At 38.3% G+C, this 20,811-nt stretch overlaps 1 protein-coding gene across 11 annotated transcripts in view; it reads left to right on the top strand.

Moving 5' to 3' along the window:
• ATF2 (activating transcription factor 2) overlaps positions 1–19,935 on the top strand; it is an 81,641-nt gene extending 61,706 nt beyond the window's left edge. For 7 of the 11 annotated variants that reach the window (XM_081313970.1, XM_081313972.1, XM_081313966.1 and 4 more), the window contains one exon: positions 375–3,217. In XM_081313970.1, the coding sequence (XP_081170096.1) occupies positions 375–601 (227 nt within the window). In that variant the 3' untranslated portion in view covers positions 602–3,217. Of the gene's footprint in view, positions 1–374; positions 3,218–9,913; positions 9,970–13,295; positions 14,000–19,825 lie in introns of those variants that run through there. The other 4 variants (XR_014024636.1, XR_014024637.1, XM_081313974.1 and 1 more) reach the window with 4 other exon arrangements.
• Positions 19,936–20,811: the final 876 nt, after the last annotated feature.

Below are 20,811 nucleotides of genomic sequence, written 5' to 3'. Positions count from 1 at the left end.
TAAATACTAAACTCGTGGGGCGGCAGTTTGGATTAGCCTGCTTCCCAGCCAGGTGCATAGGTGTGATTGGCCCGCGAAGGCCCTTCGTGGAAAGACCCGTCTCCCCTTTGACTTCCAGTTATTCTAAGAGCAGCAGTCCAAGAAGGGGAGTGAAGCAAAGCCCAACGAAACCATTCGGCTGCTTTTCTCAAAAATGAAGGGAGCAGATTGTTTCATGAGGTAGCGTTAAGTGCTCGAGGATCTGCGCCACCTATTAAAGCCTTTTAAATGCTGTTTGTGTCAGAATTTCCAACCTGTAGTTCTTCGGCTATCATACGATTGTTGACGCCTGTTTCGTGAACAAGGAGTAGAAATGCTGTTCTTCTCTTTTTCAGCAACAGATAAAGATGATAGCTCTGAAGACATTTCCGTGCCAAGTAGTCCTCACACCGAAGCTATTCAGCATAGTTCCGTCAGCACTTCTAATGGAGTAAGCTCCACCTCCAAGGCAGAAGCAGTGGCCACGTCCGTTCTCAGCCAGATGCCTGACCAGAGTACAGAGCCGGTGCTGTCACAGATTGTCATGGCTCCTCCGTCCCAATCACAGCCTTCAGGAAGTTGATCAAAAACTTAACTTTGTTTTTAGATATTCCTTAGCAGCTTCAAAGGGAAACCAAGGAAATAGCCTTCATCTAGGAAACATCTGTAGCTTAATAATTACTCATCTGTAAAATACAAACTTGAATTTGGCTTTGGAAGTTGGCAAACAGGAATTGCACAGCAGAGTTTAGTCTCTTTATAGTCACTTTGGTTCCTAAAACTAGGATTGCTTGTTATTTTCAGTGCTTGTCATGTAAAGTTGTTGGTACAGTCAAAATGTACTCCTCTTTCATTTGATGGTATTCCAAAAATAATAATTAAGACCAGTCACTAAATACTCATCCCAAAACTGTGATCATAGTCTTGTAATATTTTATACCAAAGTTCTACATAGATTCCTTTGTAAAGTTGACAAGATCATAAAGCACTAAGCAAGGAGGGGAAAGACCAGAACAGTAAATTTGCTTTTAGTCTTTTTGCCTTTGTATTGTTTTGCACATTATGAGAAGAAAACATTGGGAAAATATGTTTGATTATATTGTGTAGCATTTTTTTTTTGGCTTTTTAACTTTGGATATTTTTTTTAAGAATTTTGTTCAACAGGGCCAGTACAGTATATGATATACAGTACTTTTATGCACATACATAATCTTGATCAGGGTCATTTTAGCTAGATTTTCTTTTTAATTGATACCAGTTTAGCTAACGCTTCCATTTTAAAATCAGGACTTTCATTTCTGACATGGAAATAAATTCTGCGGCTGTTCCATTTACAAAAATCAAAAAAGATAATGGACAGATGTTAACAGGGTTGAAAAATGGAACTGTTTTTCAAAATCAATGTAACTTGATATTTTGTGGTTTCTTGACTCTTAAAGTGAGAAGCTTTTGTGCGTTCTAATATGGTATGGGTGGCAGAAAAACTTAAATTCCCTCATCAAACAATTCAAGATTTCTTTCTCTTTTGGTTAATGTCTTGTAGCTGCAGGGTAACTTGATTTTATTCTTGTGTAAGCACTGTCATGTTTTTAGTAGAGAAATTTTGATACCTGAATGCGGGGAAGTTAATGATTTACCATACCTTGAAAACAATTACAGTATATGTGTGTGCGCGTATGTGTGCAGTATGCATGTGTGAGTGTACATGTAGATACAGGAGTGAAAAAGAGAAGGATGCAGTACTTTTTGCCGGCAATCTGTGCTTGAATGTTTAAAGATGCCTTCATTGTGATGCTGGCTTGAATAGGTGTTTGCAATTTTGAATTGTAATTTACTGTGTGACTTGGATAATTAACATTCCATGATATAGTTTCTGATGAGATGATGTAGGTACAGTTCTTCTCATTATCCAATCATCTGTAGGATACAGAGATTTTTTTAAGGTGCCATTATCTGTTTTAATTCTGAATTTACATTAAAAACAACAGTATACTATTTTATTAAATTATAAAATTTCAAAATATAGGTCTGTGCATTCACATCAGTAAAACTTTGTAGATCAGTGAAGTAAATTACACAATGCAATATCTGGCAGTAAAAAAAAAAACAGGAGAAGCCCATTATGTATATAACAAGCCTTTATTGCATTTATTGTGGGTTGTGTGACTTGTTTCTTCTATGCTTTGTTTTAACTTGGGGTGCCATCAAGCTATGGAGTCACAATTTTAAGTGGCAGCAATGACAGAAAACAACTTTATGGTGTACAACCAAACTTGGAACAGAAACTGGATGCAGTCATTAAATTGTGTATATATATATCATTTCAGTGCTTTTAAGTCTGATAATAAGAATTGTCATATTTTGTGTATTAAAGCTACAAGGAACAGGTTTTTGCATAGTTTGCAGAGAAGTACTGTAATTGTCTTTGCTTTATCAGGTGGTTTTAAAAGAACTGTAATACTGAAAGCAAGCTTAACAGAATGAAAAACCCAGAACAAAAACGAGAATCTCCCATCAACTGAAAGAAATCTCCACAGAGAATTGCCTTCATCTTAATTCTAGATGGTGGGGATGTGCACCCCATTTGAAACCAATGCATCGTTGATAGGTGGCATTCATGCTTTTGTGAACACCTAATGTACGCACCTGCTTTGTGCTCCCTCCACTTTAAGCACAGGGTAAAGCAAGGGATCTGGACTCATTTCCCTAACTGAATTGGAGTGATATTCTCTCATTGTGAATTCCATGAACTAGGTAAGAATAATTTGGTTGTGTTTGCTCTGCTAAATATGATGGGCTGTACTGTACTCTGCCATCTCCATTTCTGTTCTGAAGCAGCTCACGGAATTAAATGGTGATGCCTCGGTAACAATGCCTGGAGCAATATAAGCCAATCCTATTTTAAAACCTTATTTAATTGTAACACGGTGTTTTTAGTAACAAAAGTGTTGCTGTTGTAAATCTAAGTACGTGTGAGGAGATATGTAAAATGATTTTAATGGAGGGTTAGTGAAAATCCTATATGTTCAGCAAAACAGTTGTACAACCATGGATTCTGTTTTAAACTGTATGTCACTACTTCTGTACTTTGCATTTGCGTTCCTTGAATTTGACATGTTTCACAAACTGTACTGTTTTCTTCACTGTGCAGTTTGCATGAGTAAATCATCAAGAGAATAAAATTTATCTTTAAATTGTATTTGCTGTCTTGCAGTTACGAGATTTCCTTACCAAGTCCTGCTGTTTCTCTACAACAGGGCATAGGGCCAGAGAATAGCATTCATTTCCTGCATAATTTTCACTGAAGCCATCGTAATGTTAACATACCAAGATATTCAAATTCTGAGAGGGCGTGTCTATGAGATTGTGCTATTAGGATATTGGTACTGAAAAACAACAGTATTGAAATTGCAACGGTTCCCACTATTCAGAACCTGGAGAAAGATTTATGAAATTTACCACACTAATTTTTAAACAGCCATAATTCCATTCAGACTAAAAGAATTATACTGGTATAAACTTTTCCATATTAAATACCTTTTCCCAAATAATGTTGTGCTAAGTAGGAAGAGATTTACAAAGAGATGGATTTTATTTTTGCAAATAGAAAGTAAAGATCTTGAAATGCAAAGAGTACCATATTATCTATCATTGATACACATTTAAGTGCTTGCAAATAATACTCTTTCAGTATAGAAAGGATTCTAATGTTACACACATTTTTAAAAAAACTCAACAAATTTGCATTTATTCAGATTTTAACATAAATTGAAGTTTAATAACATTCTGTTTGCATGGAATTTCAAGATACCACACATTTAGCTCTGTAAATTAATGATGATAAGGCCTGTCCCCAAAACTATAACCATACAGATAGTCCTCAACTTACAATTTTGTTTCATTTAACAGTGGTTCAAAGTTACAACAGCCTTGGGAAAAGTGACTTACAACCAGTGGTGGGATTCAAATATGTGAAAAACCGGTTCTCTTTGTAAATGCCGCTTCCGGAAGTCCATTCTGGGCCTGGGCAACAAAAAATTAGCTACCGGTTCTGCTGAAGTGGTGCGAACCGGCTGAATCCCACCTCTGCTTACAACTGTCTTAAAAGTTATGACCATCACACTATCTCCACTATTACATGCTTGCAACTTAGGTGCTTGGTAATCGGTTTACATTTATGAAGGTTGCAGCATCTTGTGGTCACATGATTGTTATTTGGAGCCTTCTCAGCTGGCTTCCAACAAGAAAGTCAATTGGAGTTCCGGTGGCGACGCAACGCCGAAGACAGCCGTTTTCGGGCTGCCCGCTCCGCAGCTGTGTTTTTCCATCGTAAACAGCGCCGATCAGCTGTTTAGATGGATTTGAAGCCCCCTCCTCGGGAGAAGAGGAGGGGGTGAGGCCCCAGGTAGGGGTTGAGCTCTCCGGGGCCACCTGAGCTGAGAGTTTGGGCGGCTGAAGGATTGAGCCCCCCCGAAGCCTGGGTTGCTCCGAGCTGCGCAGCGCCCCTGCTCCAGGATTTATGGAGCAGAACCAGGCGTTAGCAACCACCCCTGCCAAAAGGAAATACTTTTGATTGTTAAGATGCAGGCAGAGCGGTACAGGAGGTCAAGGTGATGTGGACTCTTATCTTTACTCTCTAGCTCAATGGATTTTATAGCTTTAAAGTGAAAGTGCGCAATAAGTGAAAGTGGGGGAAGATGGCGGCTAAAACTTCTAAAGCTCTTCGGAGTGCGGGGTCTTCCCTGGTGCAACAGACCTCATTGCAAGCTTTGCTTCCTCCTGCACCTCCTCCGACATTGACGCTTAAGGATTTACAAGATGCTCTTGGAAAGCATTCACAATTGATGTCTGACATGATGGATGAAAAGTTGAAAAAGCTGGAGGAGAAAATGGAGGAGAAAATGGAGAAATTGGAGAAGAAGATGGAAGAGAAGTTTAGAGCAATGAGGGTGGACATGTTGTCTATGATTGAATCTGTAGCTGAATGTGTGCAACAGCTGGATGTAAAAGTGAAGGATCTCAGTCAAAAGAATTCTATATTAGAAGCAAAGGTATTAGAAAATGAAAATATAAGGGATAAAATGGACGGAGAATTGAGCCTTGTTCAGTATCATCAGATGCAGTATGCTATTAGAATCAGGGGTTTAAAGAATTGTAAAGAAGATTTAAAGCAGCTGATTTCTGAGGCTCTGGAAGGGGTATTGGGCCAGCCGGCATCTGAAATTGAGGGAAATATGGACAAAATTTTTCGTGTAAATTCATGGATTGCAAGACAGAGGAAGTTACCCAGAGCTGTGGTGGTCTATTTTACAAAGAGAGTAATTAGAGATGAAGTCATTCAAGCTGCTTATGATACTAAATTGGTAGTGGCTGAGCAAGAAGTCTTGGTTTTAAAAGAGATTCCTCCGAAGATTTTAAGGAGAAGGAAAGATTTTGCATTTCTTGTACAGGAACTTAAGAAATGTGATATTAAGTTTAGATGGGAGATTCCAGTTGGACTGGTGGTGACGCATGAAGGTAAAAGACATCGTCTGGTTACTGTGGCCCAGGCACGTGATTTTTATAGCAATGTGTTAAAAGCAACCCCCCTATCATTTTTGGAAGCTGTAAAGGGATACGGCGAGGGAAAGCTTCAAGATGTTGCAGATAGACAGATAGAGGACAATGGTGTTGGAGGGGATCAAGATACAGTTTCATCGGATGTTGCAGGAGGCCAGAGGATGACGCGTGCCGCCCTAAGAAGAGCGAGACGAGAGCAAGAGCAAGACCAGCAGAAAGTTATGGAATCTCCAAAGTGTACTTACAGTGAAGATGTGGGAGGGGCGCGGTCCAAAGAAGTTTTGGGGGTCATGACAGACGTGCTCCAAAAGCTTTGGGGCGTTAAGATTGGTGATTAAATTTTTAAATTAGAATGTCAATGGATTAAATTTATCATAGAGGAGAAAGAAAGTTTTTTTTTAATATTTAACACAATTTAAGATTGATGTTATTTGCTTGTTAGAAAAGTATATTAGGGTTATGGACTAAAAGTATGTGTTGAACTAAGAATGGGTATGCAAGCTCCTAATTAACAACAAGTTGTCTTACAGACTGCTTAAACCTTTTTTTTCTACTCTTTTTATTAACTGCGAGACATTTGGCGTGATACATGCAAGAATTATTTTTGATCATGGTTTAGTTTGGTTGGAGATTATTAAGGTTAATAGAGATAGGCGCTTTTGGCGCTTAACTGAGAATTTGTTTAAATTAGAGAAAGGTTGGAGAATGTAAATAGTAGGTGAAAGGTTTTTTGTTTTTTTTTAAATTAATATGAATAAGGACTGGGATTAAGAAAATCTATTCTGAGTAAAGCTCTTTTTCTGTTTTCCTCTTTTTCTTTTTTACTTTATTTGTAATATTAATATTGTTTGTATTCATTTTACATGAGCTAGAGGGAGATAGAATTAATAGTTTATTGCTGATAACATAGGGGTGCTTATGTTTGTTTTTTGATTTTATACCCTGTATTTAGCTCTGGGAAGTCGGGGGGGGGGAGGAGGGAATGGGGGAGAGGGATAGGGAGGGTTGGGTGGGGGTGGGGGAGGGGGGGATTAAAGCCAAAATGTATTGTAAAACTTTTTAAATTAAAAAAAAAAAGAAAGTCAATTGGAGAACTTGGATTCCTTCATTGACCATGAGTTTTTGTTTAACAACTGCAGTAAAAAAACGGCCATTAGATTGGGTCTGGTCATGTGGTGAATTTTTTAATGACTGGATCAATGCAGAACCAACATTCAAATCCTAATTGTCATAAGTTGACGACTACCTGTACTAGCATAAAAATCCTAAGATGTCTATTGGATGTCTCATTTTTTGAACACTAGATATATTATCAAGGTATCTGTAAGAAATAATTCTCAAAACTGAAGCATATGCAGGTAGTCCTTGACTTACAACAGTTCCCCTAGTGCCCATTCAAAGAGTCATGGTGGTGCAATGGTTAGAATGCAATATTGCAGACTACGTCTGTTGACTGCCAGGGGTTTGATTCTGACCAGCTCGAGGTTGACTCAGCCTTTCATCCTTCCTAGGTTGGCAAAATGACCCAGATCATTGGGAGCCAAATGCTGACTCTGTAAACCGTTTAGAGAGGGCTGTAAAGCACTGTGAAACGGCATATAAGTCTAAATGCTATTGCTATTGCTACAATGGCACTGAAAAAAGTGACTTATGACTGTTTTTCACACTTCCGACAGCTGTACCATCCCCATGGTCACATGATTAAAATTCAGACGCTTGGCAACTGACTTGTATTTATGACAGTTGCAATATCCCGAGGTCATGTGGTCATCTTTTGCGACCTTCGGACAAGCCAAGTCAATGGGGAAGCCAGATTCACTGATTCACTGATTTAACAACTGCAGTGATTCAGTTAACACCTGTGACAAGAAAAGTCATAAAATGAAGCAAAAATCACTTGACAAATATCTTGCTTAGCAATAGAAATTTTGGGCTCAATTGCGGTCATAAGTCAAGGACTACCTGTATTTTGCATGATGTATAGACTGGGATTAGTGTAAAAGACCATTGCCCTTGGAATGCAGAATATTGGAAGGCAGTTCAGCTTATACAACAAGTACAATATTTTCCCCATCACTTTGCAGTGTGAAGTTTTTCTCTTTTTGCTGAATAATCTGAAGAAAACGCAAGTATGAAAAAGATGACAAAACAGAATATTTGAATCTAAAAATGGTTTCCAGTTTGAGTTGAAATCTCTGTCAATAAAAAAATTACAATAGATAACAAAGCACATAACCTTCAACTTGGTTGCCCATTTTTCCACTGAAAGGATCGGGTAACTGTTCCAGTAAAAAGCATATAGTATGCTTGCAGCAGTTATATACAAAGCCAATTCAGGGTTTATATAGTTTCATGAAGTTTAATAAAATATATGTTGAAAACAAATTCACCGTTTAAGACGTGTTTCCTTACTGGAATGAATCATTTTCCAGAATTGTTGAGCTTTATAGTATTGCCACCAAATAGGAAGGAATGATCCAAGCTGGTCATTGAAAATGAACTGTCAGTTTTAGAAATCAACCCTGGAGTATTATACCATTGATAAGAATAATGGTTGAAGTATACTTAACATTTTCTTCCATTGAAATAATTCCCGCTATTGCATCCCTATTAATGAATCTATTTTATTGTACAGTATTTTACCTATTCAGATTATGAGTCATACTTCACCAGCGTTCTATAAATATGACCTAACAAATCTTTTGAGTTGCCTATTTTTAAGATTTTCAAATTCAATCTAAAATCTCATTGCTTTTTTCTGTGATTCTTTTAATACTGTGCTACATATTTGAAAATACTGAATACTTATCTTTGTCTTATTGACAATTACATCTAGCAATCAGAACAAATTGAAAGTTCTCCACTGAACAAATTTTGAGAGCATGAATATTTTTTGGTTGAGCCATGCCTGTGTAGTGTTTATTTGCTGGGGTTTGTAAAACATGTTACTCCATTTCACTCCTGCTCTGTTCTGTTATTAAACACTTTAAGCGTTTCTTTCAAAAATTGAATTGTTTCTTCAACTACAGAAAGAGCTATCTTTCCATTTCTTTCTCTTTATTGTTAATCATCTGGCAGGCAGCTTTCTTAATTCTAAAGTGACAACGAAAATGCCTGAAGAATGAATGAACAAAGTATTCACTGTCAGACTTCCTATTTAAGAAACATTACATAAAGTAGACATAAAAGGTGCTTTCAGGTTTCAAAAGAGATGGTTTTAAAGTATTCATTTGGAATATTGGACAATTAAGCTAAATGAGAGGAACCACAGTGTTTCCCATTATAGATAAGCAATCTTGTGTGTTACTATGAGAAAATTGTTACATTTCTCATTTAACAATAGATGTGATGGTAGTCTCTTGAGAAAAATGTTAGTTAAATGACTCTGAAAACTTAAATATTTTGTATGGTTTGTTAGTCTTCAATTTTCCCCTGAGAAGGTCAGATGATTGCTTTGGTTTCTACTCAATAATACAAATTGTGATTGCAGTATGTTTAAAATAAGAACAAATTGTATTATTTAATTCTAGTTAAATCAGTGAAATGCAATATTGCTTTTGTACATTGCCTAATGTCATCTTGAGGCTTTACACAAAATTGGTTAAAAAAACCCCAAAGATGATGAAAGACAAGTTCTGAAGGAAGCCAAAGAATATAAAAAGTCTTGAAAATTGTGTAAGCAATAATACCTGCTTAAAAATAATGTTTCTAATAATAATATGTTTAAATGGCCTCAGAACAAACATTTGATGATTAAATATTAAAGCCCAGAGACCTTTGATAATGAAATTGACAGCATTATAAATTTAATAAAAATAGAATTAAAATAATATTCATTTTTAGTTCGTTTCCCATTTGCATGCAAGCATGAGCTTCATGTGTTTAAATGTTCACAAGACAGAGAAGCACCTTGTTTTCAGATTGGTGCTGCTGCCATTTCTCTTAAATGATTGGTGTTTTGTTTCATTTCATAATGAAAACTGTTCAACTTCTTGATGCCTGTTAATTCTGTTTAATTCACAAAAATTGCAGTACTATGTTGGACCATTTTGGGGATAAAAGATAGTCTTAGTTGGGGGCCTCCAAACTTGTCCAATTTTAAGACTTGGGGACTTTAGCTCCCAGAATTCCTCAGACAGCCAAGTTGACTGAGGAATTCTGGGAGTTGAAGTCCACAAATCTTAAAGTTGCCAACTTTGGAGATCCTATTGTATGTATTGGTTGATGAGTATTAGATTCTATCATTGTTGGATGTTCCTTGACTCTATGAATTCAGTTGGCAGATCAATTTCTTTCTTATCCATGCATGGAAATCAAATGTTTATATTTCATTCAGGTCAGGGAGACCATCTTGGATGAATTATTCACTTCTCAGTGAAGTAACAACAAGTTGTAAGTATCTTCTACACAACCTTACTGAAATATGATGGCTTGGTGTTATCTTCTTTTGAGTTACTTGTTAAGGCTGCCTTCTCCAGTTTGTTGCCTTCTATATGAATCAAGTCTTGGAAATCCTACCCCAATTTTAAAAATTGAAATCCAACACAATTGGAGAATGTCAAGTTGAATTAAGGACACACTAACAAGTCCAGGCAGAGAAGGAAACAAAAATTGGTTGATCCCCATGTCTAATTGCAGCACAAACATATCCCTCTAATAATTTTTTTAAAAAATATGCCCCACGTGACATTGCTTCTTTCTCATCTCCACTCCAGAGTGGAAGGCGCTTAAAGTCATCTTAGTTGTTAAATTGTTATTTCTTCTCCTTTTTCTATTGAATCTGCTAGGATCTTCCTAGCTCCAATTAGTCATATTAGACGGCTGCAACCATCCCTCTCCCAAGTGGTCACGTCCCTGTAGAGCCATTTCTGCTTTTGCTAGAGGAGAGATTAGACACAGAAGCTCAATGTTCAGGTTTAGTGCTATTTTGAAAGACTGTAGACCTGTTTTTAAATACCAGTCTAGTTTCTTGAAAGACCGATAGGCTTGAGCTTCAAAAAATAAAGATGGTATACTATTAAAGAGAGCAAAGGAGAAAGAGATGGATATACTGGGGTGATTGCGGGGCTTCCCGACAGACTATCCAACATAGAGTGACAGAATGCATTAATAGAAAATACCCAGGAGATTTTAAGGACTTCCTCTGCGTAACAACGGTAGCTACTGACTGGATTTCCAAACTCGACATCAAACTCTGAAATGTTATCTCTGGTTTCCTCTTAGGTTTTATTACTGCTTCTTTTTAATTGTTTTAACTGTTTTAACTTATAAATATGAAATGTTTTTAATATTGTGTGTGACCAGCCATACGCTAAATAAAATTTGGATAACAGTTTAGAACCCTTTGGGGGGAAAAAACAAAACTCTAGACATAAGAAATAACCACTCAGGTCATAATTTCAAAGCAATCCCAACCTCAAACTTTTCCCTTTGTCCTCTAGAAAGGCTACCAAATATTACATCTCAGGCACCCACCTAATCCTCCTCAATTTCTACCTCACCACATGTAAAGGAGACATTTTATTGTTGACACATGACGTTTGGTGGGAGAAGAAAAAATAAAAACAGTAGATGCTTACAACAGCTTTCTTTATCTGCCCTATCCTTTGAATCCTATGTTTGCCACCCAGAGTCACAGGAGCAGATGGGTGGTTATGTAAATCAATATTATAAATTATTATAGACAGCTCCAGGACTAATGGAACGTGTGTCGTTAAGTCCTAAATATGACAAACTATGTGACACATTCCACAAATCTCCCCAAATTCCTTGGTATAACATACTGTAAAGGTAAACCTCTTGAGGATCTTTCACAATATCAACAATATTTTGTTAATACTGATGTCGTACAGGAGACCCATTTCACTAGGAGTCTAGTATTAGACTGATACTAACATTGCTGCAAATTACAGCAGCATAGATATAGTATCACTGCTTAAATAAGAAGGGAAATCACCCTGCCAACGTATAAAATAACAAAGCCTTAAACTCATTAATGGATGTTATTAAGCATGAAAGAAACTAACCTTTTACAATTATGGTCTTGGTGCTCTACGCTGGTGATGGCGAACCTATGACATGCGTGTCATTTTTGGTGACAGATTTAGAGACCGCACAAAAATGCAGTCCCTGGACCCTCTGGAAGTTGCACAAGAGGGTCTTGCTCTGTGTGGCCGCTGAAGCTTCTGGAAATCAAAGCAAGAATGTTCTTGCATGGTTTTCAGAGTTTTCAGAGGCCGCTTAAGAGCAGGACTCTTTTGCAGGACTTCCAGAGGGTGCCCAAGAGCACACCACTTTTTCATGCAGCCTCCAAAAAAGCACAAGAGCCTCCAGAGGCCACACTAGTGGTGTGCAGTCGCACAGCCTCTGCACCCCCTGCAAGTCATGCAAGACGGCCCACTCTTGTGTGGCTTACGGAGCATCCAAACAGAGTACAACAATGGGGTGCAATTGCCCATCCTTTTGGAGTCTGCAAAGGCCAGGCAAAAGCATTCTCTGAAGTTTCCAGGCCTCTGGCAGCCCAGAGCTGCCATGGATAGAGATCATTTTTCTGAGAGACAAAGACAAATAAAAAAAAATTACAAATACATAAATATTAAATTGATATGCCACCCGTCTCACAATCTAAATGCATGCGGCCCAGGACTCCATGCAGCCCCACAAGATCATAAGCATTTAACATGTGATTTATGTACATTATACATTTTGTATGCTGCCCAAGACAATTCTTCTTCAGTAAATGTGACTCAGGCACAACATAAGGTCAGATCTGAAGCAACTCTTTGTTATAAATTGCATCTCTCTCTCTCTCTCTCTCTCTCTCTCTCTCTGTGTGTGTGTGTGTGTGTGTGTGTGTGTGTGTGTGTGTGTGTGTGTGTGAGAGAGAGAGAGAGAGAGAGAGAGAGAGAGAGAGAGAGGTGCCAGTAGAGTCAAGTTAGGCATTTTTTGAATTTTTGACACACCAAAAAGTTCACCATCACTGCTCTATGCACTAGTGTTCCTTTCCATGATAATCCCCACTTTCTTAGCTATTGGTAGGGTGTCAGATTAAATGGTAAGAAATGGTTTCTGCCTATTAAAGGTCATAAATCTTTTTTCCCTCCCAGAAAGGTTACAAACCATAAAGCGGTGTTCCAAGATATTTGACATTGTATTTGATGCATTATAATCTATCCTCTGAGAGTGTAGCTTTTGAAGAAAATACAGTGAGATGGTGTGGGAGAGCTTGTGAATTTACAAGTTAGAAGCTTCCCTAAATAGCTCTCATTTAGAACAAGAGATCAATACGGCCAGCAAGACCCACAGCCAAGAAGGTATTTGAACAGAAGCCAGTTTAATAAGAGTAAAATAGGACTAAAATTTGTTTTCAATTTTTAAATACTTGGTGTCAGCAAAGTTCTTGTGCTCAGCTGAAAGTTCTTTGGGCTTGTCTGCAAAGAATTTTATAACAAATTGAAGCCTAATTTTATCCCACAAAACACAAGCCTGCCCGTGCTTTTTTATTTATCTAAGTAATCTCTTTAAAGATTACAGCCTAAGCTTTTATGATTAGACCATTTCATCAACTGTCATCCTAAATTAGTTAGTATGGATTTAGAAAAGAAGGAAAAAACGTGCAGTTGGGGAGTTTGGTAAATGAATAATCACAGGGTGGACTTTTTATTATGCCACACACATTATCCTGCAAGACAGTATTTACATAACTTCCTTTGCTGCAGGCTCAGATATGGAGAGCTTCCAAAAAGAAAAAGACGCTGCTGGAAAAAACAACCCTCAACACACACATCTTTGAAATTGGAGCTTATGTCCAGGTTCCACAGTCCCCTTTAAAGCTGGTAATAAGTGATGAAAGCAACCATTATTCCCAGTATTTTTAATAAGACAGGATGTTTTTCATGTTTTTATCCAGGTTCAAACAGAGGAAACAAAATAGCTTTATAAATTCTAAAGTACGCTCTAAGGTAAAGATAAAGGTTCCCCCGCACATGCGTGCTAGTCATTTCCGACTCTAGGGGCCGGTGCTCATCTCCGTTTCAAAGCCGAAGAGCCAGCGCTTGTCTGAGGACGTCTCTGTGGTCATGTGGCTGGCATGACTAGACGCCAAAGGCGCACGGAACGCTGTTACCTTCCCACCGTAGTGGTCCCTATTTTTCTACTTGCATTTTTACGTGCTTTCGAACTGCTAGGTTGGCAGAAGCTGGGATGAGTAACAGGCGCTCACTCTGTTATGTGGCACTCGGGATTTGACCCACCAAACTGCCGACCTTCTGATCGACAAGCTCAGCGTCCTAACCCACTGAGCCACCGCGTCCCTTTAAGTATGCTCTAAGTGGCTCTAATTCCTGACATTAGGAGGCTGACAAAATTTGCCCACCTATGAATCGACATAACGTCAGATGAATGTTTCAAAAGACAACGAGGCGTTGGGGAAGGGGGGTGGTTTGGGGTGGGTGGGTTTTGGGGATATATTTTGTAAAAAAAAATTGTAAAACTTTAATAAAAAAAAGACAACGAGGCGTTTTTAAAAGTTAATATTCTCTGAAAGTAGGTTTTCTTACGTTAAGATTTTTATGTTTAAATCATGTTTCATGCACCGAATTAGAGCAGTTGCAGGGATTCAGGAGGCCTTTTGAGACCATCACTTGGTTTAAAATGACCTTGAGGAAGAGAGCATAAGCCAGATAAGAAGGCACAGAAATGTCAGGCCAAGGGATTATTTTGTGATACAGTAGTAAAGAAATGTAGATTAGGAGAAAATAAGACTATGGCATCAGCCTCAAGGCCTAAATTCAGGCGAATTCTTATTTTTGTTATAGAGAAGGATGGGTTCCGTTTATGCAAATGTAATGAATTATTCCTGATTGTCAGAGCAATTTTTTTTATCTCCTATATATGCCTATCTACTGTCAGGAGTCTCAATCAGTTTAGCTGAGAACTCAGCGAATACACTTTTAGGTAATTTAATTGTTTCAGATCTCCATTCTTTTATAATGGATTGGGGGTTTTTTTCCACAACAATCTCACATAATGGAATTCACCAGGGTCTTCTGAGATGGCTTCAACCATCTTTGAGATTAAACACAGGGACCACGTATTACCTGGTCCTTAAGACTAAATCATTTGAGCATACAGGCAACAAGATAAATCCCACAAGGGAAAAGATTATTCAGTTTGTAACTCCGTATTGTTCATCATTCCCAGTTGCAGGAAGCAACTAAACTCTCTACTTGTTTTGTGATTGCAATCCGTTCCTTTAATCAGAAGTGAAATGATCACTAAGCGAGACAGACAGACAGACACTGGGAAAATCACTATTTGCTGCCTTCTCATTTAATAAAGATCTCTCATATAGCTACTCTAGCTTTACTCTCACTTTGGCATGTGTTAACAGGTGCACAAAATTTGATCATAAATTCATATATTGGTTGGCTTTTTTTTTTAAAAAAAAAATGTCATACTTCCAAACAGTCACCAAACATAGTAGCCACTAAAGTAGGAGTGGCAATATGCAACACTGAATATGTAGCATTCCTGCAGTAACAGCCAAAACCTCTGTCAAGCAAGTTTGGAAATAAGTGAGTTATCAATCAGTTCAGCACCATCCCAAAAGAAACCATCATTTGGGTGTAAAACCAAACTTTAGGTCTAAAGATTAATTTGTTCTTCCACTGCAGCCTTTTTTCAGTGCAATCCCCAAGATTTAAAACTACAAGCCAAAATACTCTATTCAGATCTATCTGTTAAGGAAAAAAAAATCGCTTTCCAAAAGCCTTTCACCCTTTTACCTGGGTCATAAAAAATGTTTGAGACATGGAACAAACAGGACCATGGGAAATTGTGCCCCATTTAATTAAAAACATGGTCACATAAGTCATTTTAATCCCACTTTACAATGTCTTGGTAAGGCCACACTTGGAACGCTACATCCAGTTTTGGTCACCACAATGGAAAAAAGATGTTGAGACTCTAGAAAGAGTACAGAGAAGAGCAACAAAGATGATTAGGGGACTGGAGGCTAAAACATATAGGGAACGGTTGCTGGAATTGGGTATGTCTAGTTTAATGAAGAGAAGGATGAGGTGGAACAGGATAGCAGTGTTCCAATATCTCAGGGGCTGCCACAAAGAAGAGGGAGTCAAGCTATTCTCCAAAGCACCTGAGGGCAGGAGAAGAAGCAACGGATGGAAACGAATCAAAGAGAGAAGCAACCTAGAACCTAAGGAGAAATTTCCTGACAGTTAGAGCAATTAATCAGTGGAACAATCTGCCTCCAGAAGCTGTGAATGCTCCAGCACTGGAAATTTTTGAGAAGAGACTGGAGAGTCATTTGCCTGAAATGGTTTCTTGCCTGAGCAGGAGGTTGGACTAGATGACCTTCAAGGTCCCTTCCAGCATATTATTATCATTTATTAATAATAATAATAAATACACTAATAACCATTTTGGAGACATACGTAAGGCTGCTATGTGATCCTCTATACCAGGGGTGTCAAACTGCTGGCCCGTGGGCAGGAGCGTCACGGAGAAACCGCGCCCATCCCATTGCCGGCAATGGGAAAAAGTTCCGATACGTCACGCGACGTCACGTGACATCGCGAGTTTGAGATGTCTGCTCTATACCCTATTTATTAAACCCTACAAAATTCTCATAATTTGGCAACAAATTGCCAAACAAATTTGGTTGTCCTCTGGGTGAGATTTAAGGTGCTGGTTCTTACCTATAAAGCCCTACATGGCTTAGGCCCGGGATATTTGCAGGACCGTCTGCTGCCAGGAACGACCTCCCATCGCCTGGTGCGCTCACACAGAGAGGGCCTCCTCAGGGTGCCGTCGGCTAGACAATGTCGGCTGGCGACCCCCAGGGGGAGGGCCTTCTCTGTGGGAGCGCCGGCCCTGTGGAATCAACTTCCCCTTGAGCTCTGGATGGCCCCGGATCTCTGGTCCTTTCATCGCGGCCTTAAAACATTTCTCTTCCATCAGGCTGACCTGGACTGATGATAGGGATTTTTAAGTAGAATATTTTTAATATTTTATCATTTTATCATTGGGGCTTGTTAGTTTAATCTTTTTTAACATTTGTATTATTGTGTTTTATTGTTATTAGCCGCCCTGAGTCCTTCGGGAGATAGGGCGGCATATAAGTCCCAAAAATAAATAAATAAATAAACAGCTGCCTTCAACTAGAGGTGTTCCAGGAAAAAATGTTCCTAGAAAGGATCACCCACCCCAATATAACTCCTACCCACCCCCAAGGGGCACCCATGTCCCTCTGTGAAATGCACTCTCTCCATTAAAGTAAAATGGTCACACTGAGATTTTTTTTCTTATTAGCAATAGAGGAAGGACACCCAGCCTATTTAGGTATTTAAAAGTAGAAAGCAAGAGGGCCTTGCCTCTGGAATGAGTGGAATCCCATTGTAGAATGCCCTTTATTTTTCACTCCATAAAATAACCTTCATGATAAATCCAAAGTACTATTTTTCTTTAAAGAGTTCTCTTCCTTTGAAAACTGGATATTCCTATTTCTCTATGTTTTGAAATGAAGCACCATCTAGTGGCAAGTAAAAATATTCCACAGAAATGCATCTTTGAAATTTCTAGGCGTTTTCCATGATTAGGGATTTCTTAAATGGAGCTATTTCAACATAAAGACATTAAGACATTTTAGCTTTTGCTTGTAAGCAATCTGGTTAAGAGGTCTGTCTGTAAATCCTGAAACCCTTGAACAAGCTGCTTCCATTCTGAAGGGCCCTGAACAAGGGAACCTTAGTGAATCCTCATCTAGCAATAGATCTGAGTAAATTTCATCTTGCTATTGTATAAACTCATAAGATTTAAGATGGTAACCTATTCTGCCTCTGCCTCATTTTGTGAAATTTCAAAATGCTTCAGTAGGCAAGATACTGATACCACCAAACCAATTTTTAATCATTGTATATTACCATTATGGCCAAGTTGCCGTTGGAGGAAAAGTGGTTTTCACTTCCTAATTATTGTGCAGATGAATTATATTTATAATCTTCTCCTGAATAGAATTTTCTTCTTCTTCAAAACATGCAGACACTCTGCGGAGAAGCCGCCAAACCTTTGGTCCTGAACATTAGATTTGGGAATATACAATTTGTATATACAATTTATTTATTAACTACGTTTCTAACCCACTATAGTCCAGAATGCGCATGTGTTTGTAGAGTCCCTCTTATGAAGCTCTTGTATCAATCTGTAATTAGGATTTCAGGGTGGTCTGCATAGCACACCCTCCATTTTTTTTCTTTACAGTAATAACTCTATGAGATTCAACAATAATTTAAGCACAAAATCACCAAGCGAGTTTCATTCTGGATGTCACAGGTTCTTTGAGGCATACCCCAAGTCAATGGGCTCTAAAACCTATCAGAGCCAACAGAACCACGGCAGGTCCTTAGGTAACACACATGCAAGCATTCAGAGGCTAGTACTCACTGCTCACTACTCCACTTTTTCCCACTTCTACTAAACCTCCTCCTATTGCTTCTCCATCTACTAATCCTTGTGAGCCCTACTGCTGGAAAACAATATTTTTTTCCTACCTGCTTTTACTTAGACAAACATACATCCCCTCCCCCAACACTAACACCGCCAGCTATCTCTCTGCTCAGCTTTTATAGCCAATAGTTGCTGTGTTGGCTGAGAAAAAGTCTTAAAGGGACAGAATGGAAGCAACACAGGTGCTGGCCATTTTGTAAGCAGCCTGTCCTCTCACAGTGAGGATGGATTTAGATGAAGTTTTTGTGATTATGCACCAATATCTACAATACATTGGAATTGGCTATGTCCACGAGTGTCCAAAATGTTACAGCCAGCAGAACATTATGACTAAAGTTCCACACACATTTCTAATGTGTACTTGGATCACACCCTGCAGATATCTCTCAAAGAATTCAGGAAAAAAAACCTTACTCCAATACAATATTAATGTATAACTAGTAAAGAAAACCTATCAGCACAAAGGTCAGCAAATTCTAATTTTGGGGTATTTCTCAGACTGTGTACAAAGGAGAGGGGGGAAAGAAACAGAAACAGAGTGGGATTATTTTTCTCCTGCGTCTTATGTTCTGCTTCCCTTGGCCTTTCTCTTCAGTTGTGGGAGGAATAAAACCAAATATGAGGGGTTGTTGCTAGCGCTGATGTTACCTAGTTTGAGTAATGCAAGAAAACAACCAAGCTCAGAGAGCACCAAAGACCCCTTATTTCAACCCTGAGCTACAAATAGTGTATCTGGTTTTACCAATAGAGACTAACACATTGCTGATATTTTTCAGGACTAAATAGCATCCTAGCTCAGACCCTGTGGGTAGATTCATTTTCCCTATTCAGTTGTCCAGAAGTTTAATTTTAAAATGTGAAGTGGATGCAATATCTCTACTGCCAAAAAGCAGTATTAGTGTTGTGCCAGGCACTGTATATAAACACTGGTAGTCTACTGTATGATACTGTTGCTGCTCAGTGAACCTTTCAACAGGCTAAGCTATCCTATTGCTTTTTAAATTATCCAGGGACATGTTACTGCTGAAATAAATACAGAGCACAAAAAAAAAGGAATATGGATATCAACAGAAGAGAATGCAGTGTCTCATCAGGCAGTAACCTTTGGCAGGAGAGTCCGTTTATACAAGATTAGAATGTCTACCGATGTGTTAAGAATGTGCAGCTTTTTGCAGGAATATCTACCTTTTTTATTGCAACATGGTCTTCAAGAATAATCAAGAGGCATTAAGTCAGACCAGAGTTTCCCCTGGTTCAATGTGTCTTGCAAAAATAGCTCCTAGGGTTCACTCAAGCATTATCTGCTTTTAAAAAGTCACTTGCAAGTCACCTGAAGAATACTTGCAAACATATAACCACCTTGGTAGTTGAAAACCCCAACTTGGTAATAAATATCTGGTGGGGCTAAGGGACTAACACTGTACTACATAAGGAAATTGCAGAAAGCCTTGAAAAATGCAGGTTACTTCTATACACATGTATCTGGTTTTCTTTAGTTTGAAATATTATGAAATCCCTTCTCATATGAATGTGTAAACATAACATTCACTGAAGGCAGAGCATGCTTATCATGATTTATTGGACAGTTGGGGCCCGGCTTAAGAGGAAAAGTAAATAAGAACAAAACCCTTTTCTAAGACATTTAGTGGCTAGTCCTCACTCTTGTCCACCCATCCCCAGCCCACAATTGATTTGTCATTATTTTTCTTCTCTATGCTCTTAGCAGATCATCTTCAAGATACGTCCAATATAACCGTATACCTTTCCAAAATTGGAATGTGAAGCAACAAGATCAGCCTGTTTGTTCAGATTGGCATATCAGGGATTGAAAGTATCTTTCAACACAATATACTGGGAAAAAGTGGTTAAAAGAATTGTAATTCGTATTATGTTACATCCTAAAAGAACATTTTTATAAAATGATGTACCATTAGTATATGACTCCAGAAAGGTTGTCTAGAATGTATAAAAGTACTTCACATTTATGTTCAAAATGTGGACATGAATAAGCATAATCACAGAGAAACACTATATCATCACTCCATTCCCCAATTCTGCAAAAAATGGTGAACCAATAGTAGTTTCACTTAGGATTTTCAAATTGGGTGGGTAAAATCCAATTGGAAAATATGGTCCTGTGCATACCTTTTTAAACTCTGAAGCACATACATGACTTCTGAGTTTAAAACCAACATTCAGATTTTAAACAGTGCCAGTTCAAAGTCTGTAGTACTAGTGTAATATGTTTTTGATGATATATATCAGCTAATATCTAGTGTGTGCATTTTGGACCAATTGTACCTTTGTTAAGATATTTAAATTTAGTAGCTGGAGCAGTGGGGTTGTGGAGTGAGCCAGAACATACAGTTGTGGTTGATTGGTTGAAGCTGGCTCCTGTGTGAGGCAATCTGCACTATGATTGTTTGCTGTGGATGTGGAGGGAGAGTTTCCCATTTTTCCCACCTTTTTCTTCTATGTGCCCTGTATGCCCTGTGATTTACCTGATGGTTTGCCTCATGATGCTCCTGTTTGCTTGACTAGCTAGTTTGCTGTGTATAAAGTTGTAAAATATATTTATTTATATAAAACTACAAGTTCATGTCAGCATCTCTGTCTACATTTGAACAGCTGCTGTGCAATTCCCTGACAACCTTTCTGGTACTCTTCAGAGGCAACTCCATGTAAGATACATTGTGGTAGTCCATATAA

This window comes from Vipera berus (assembly GCF_964194415.1).
Source record: "Vipera berus genome assembly, chromosome: 1".
In the NCBI taxonomy this organism is placed as follows: domain Eukaryota; kingdom Metazoa; phylum Chordata; class Lepidosauria; order Squamata; family Viperidae; genus Vipera; species Vipera berus.
Note: the sequence above shows the minus strand (reverse complement) of the source record. Positions and strands in the feature narration are given on the sequence as shown.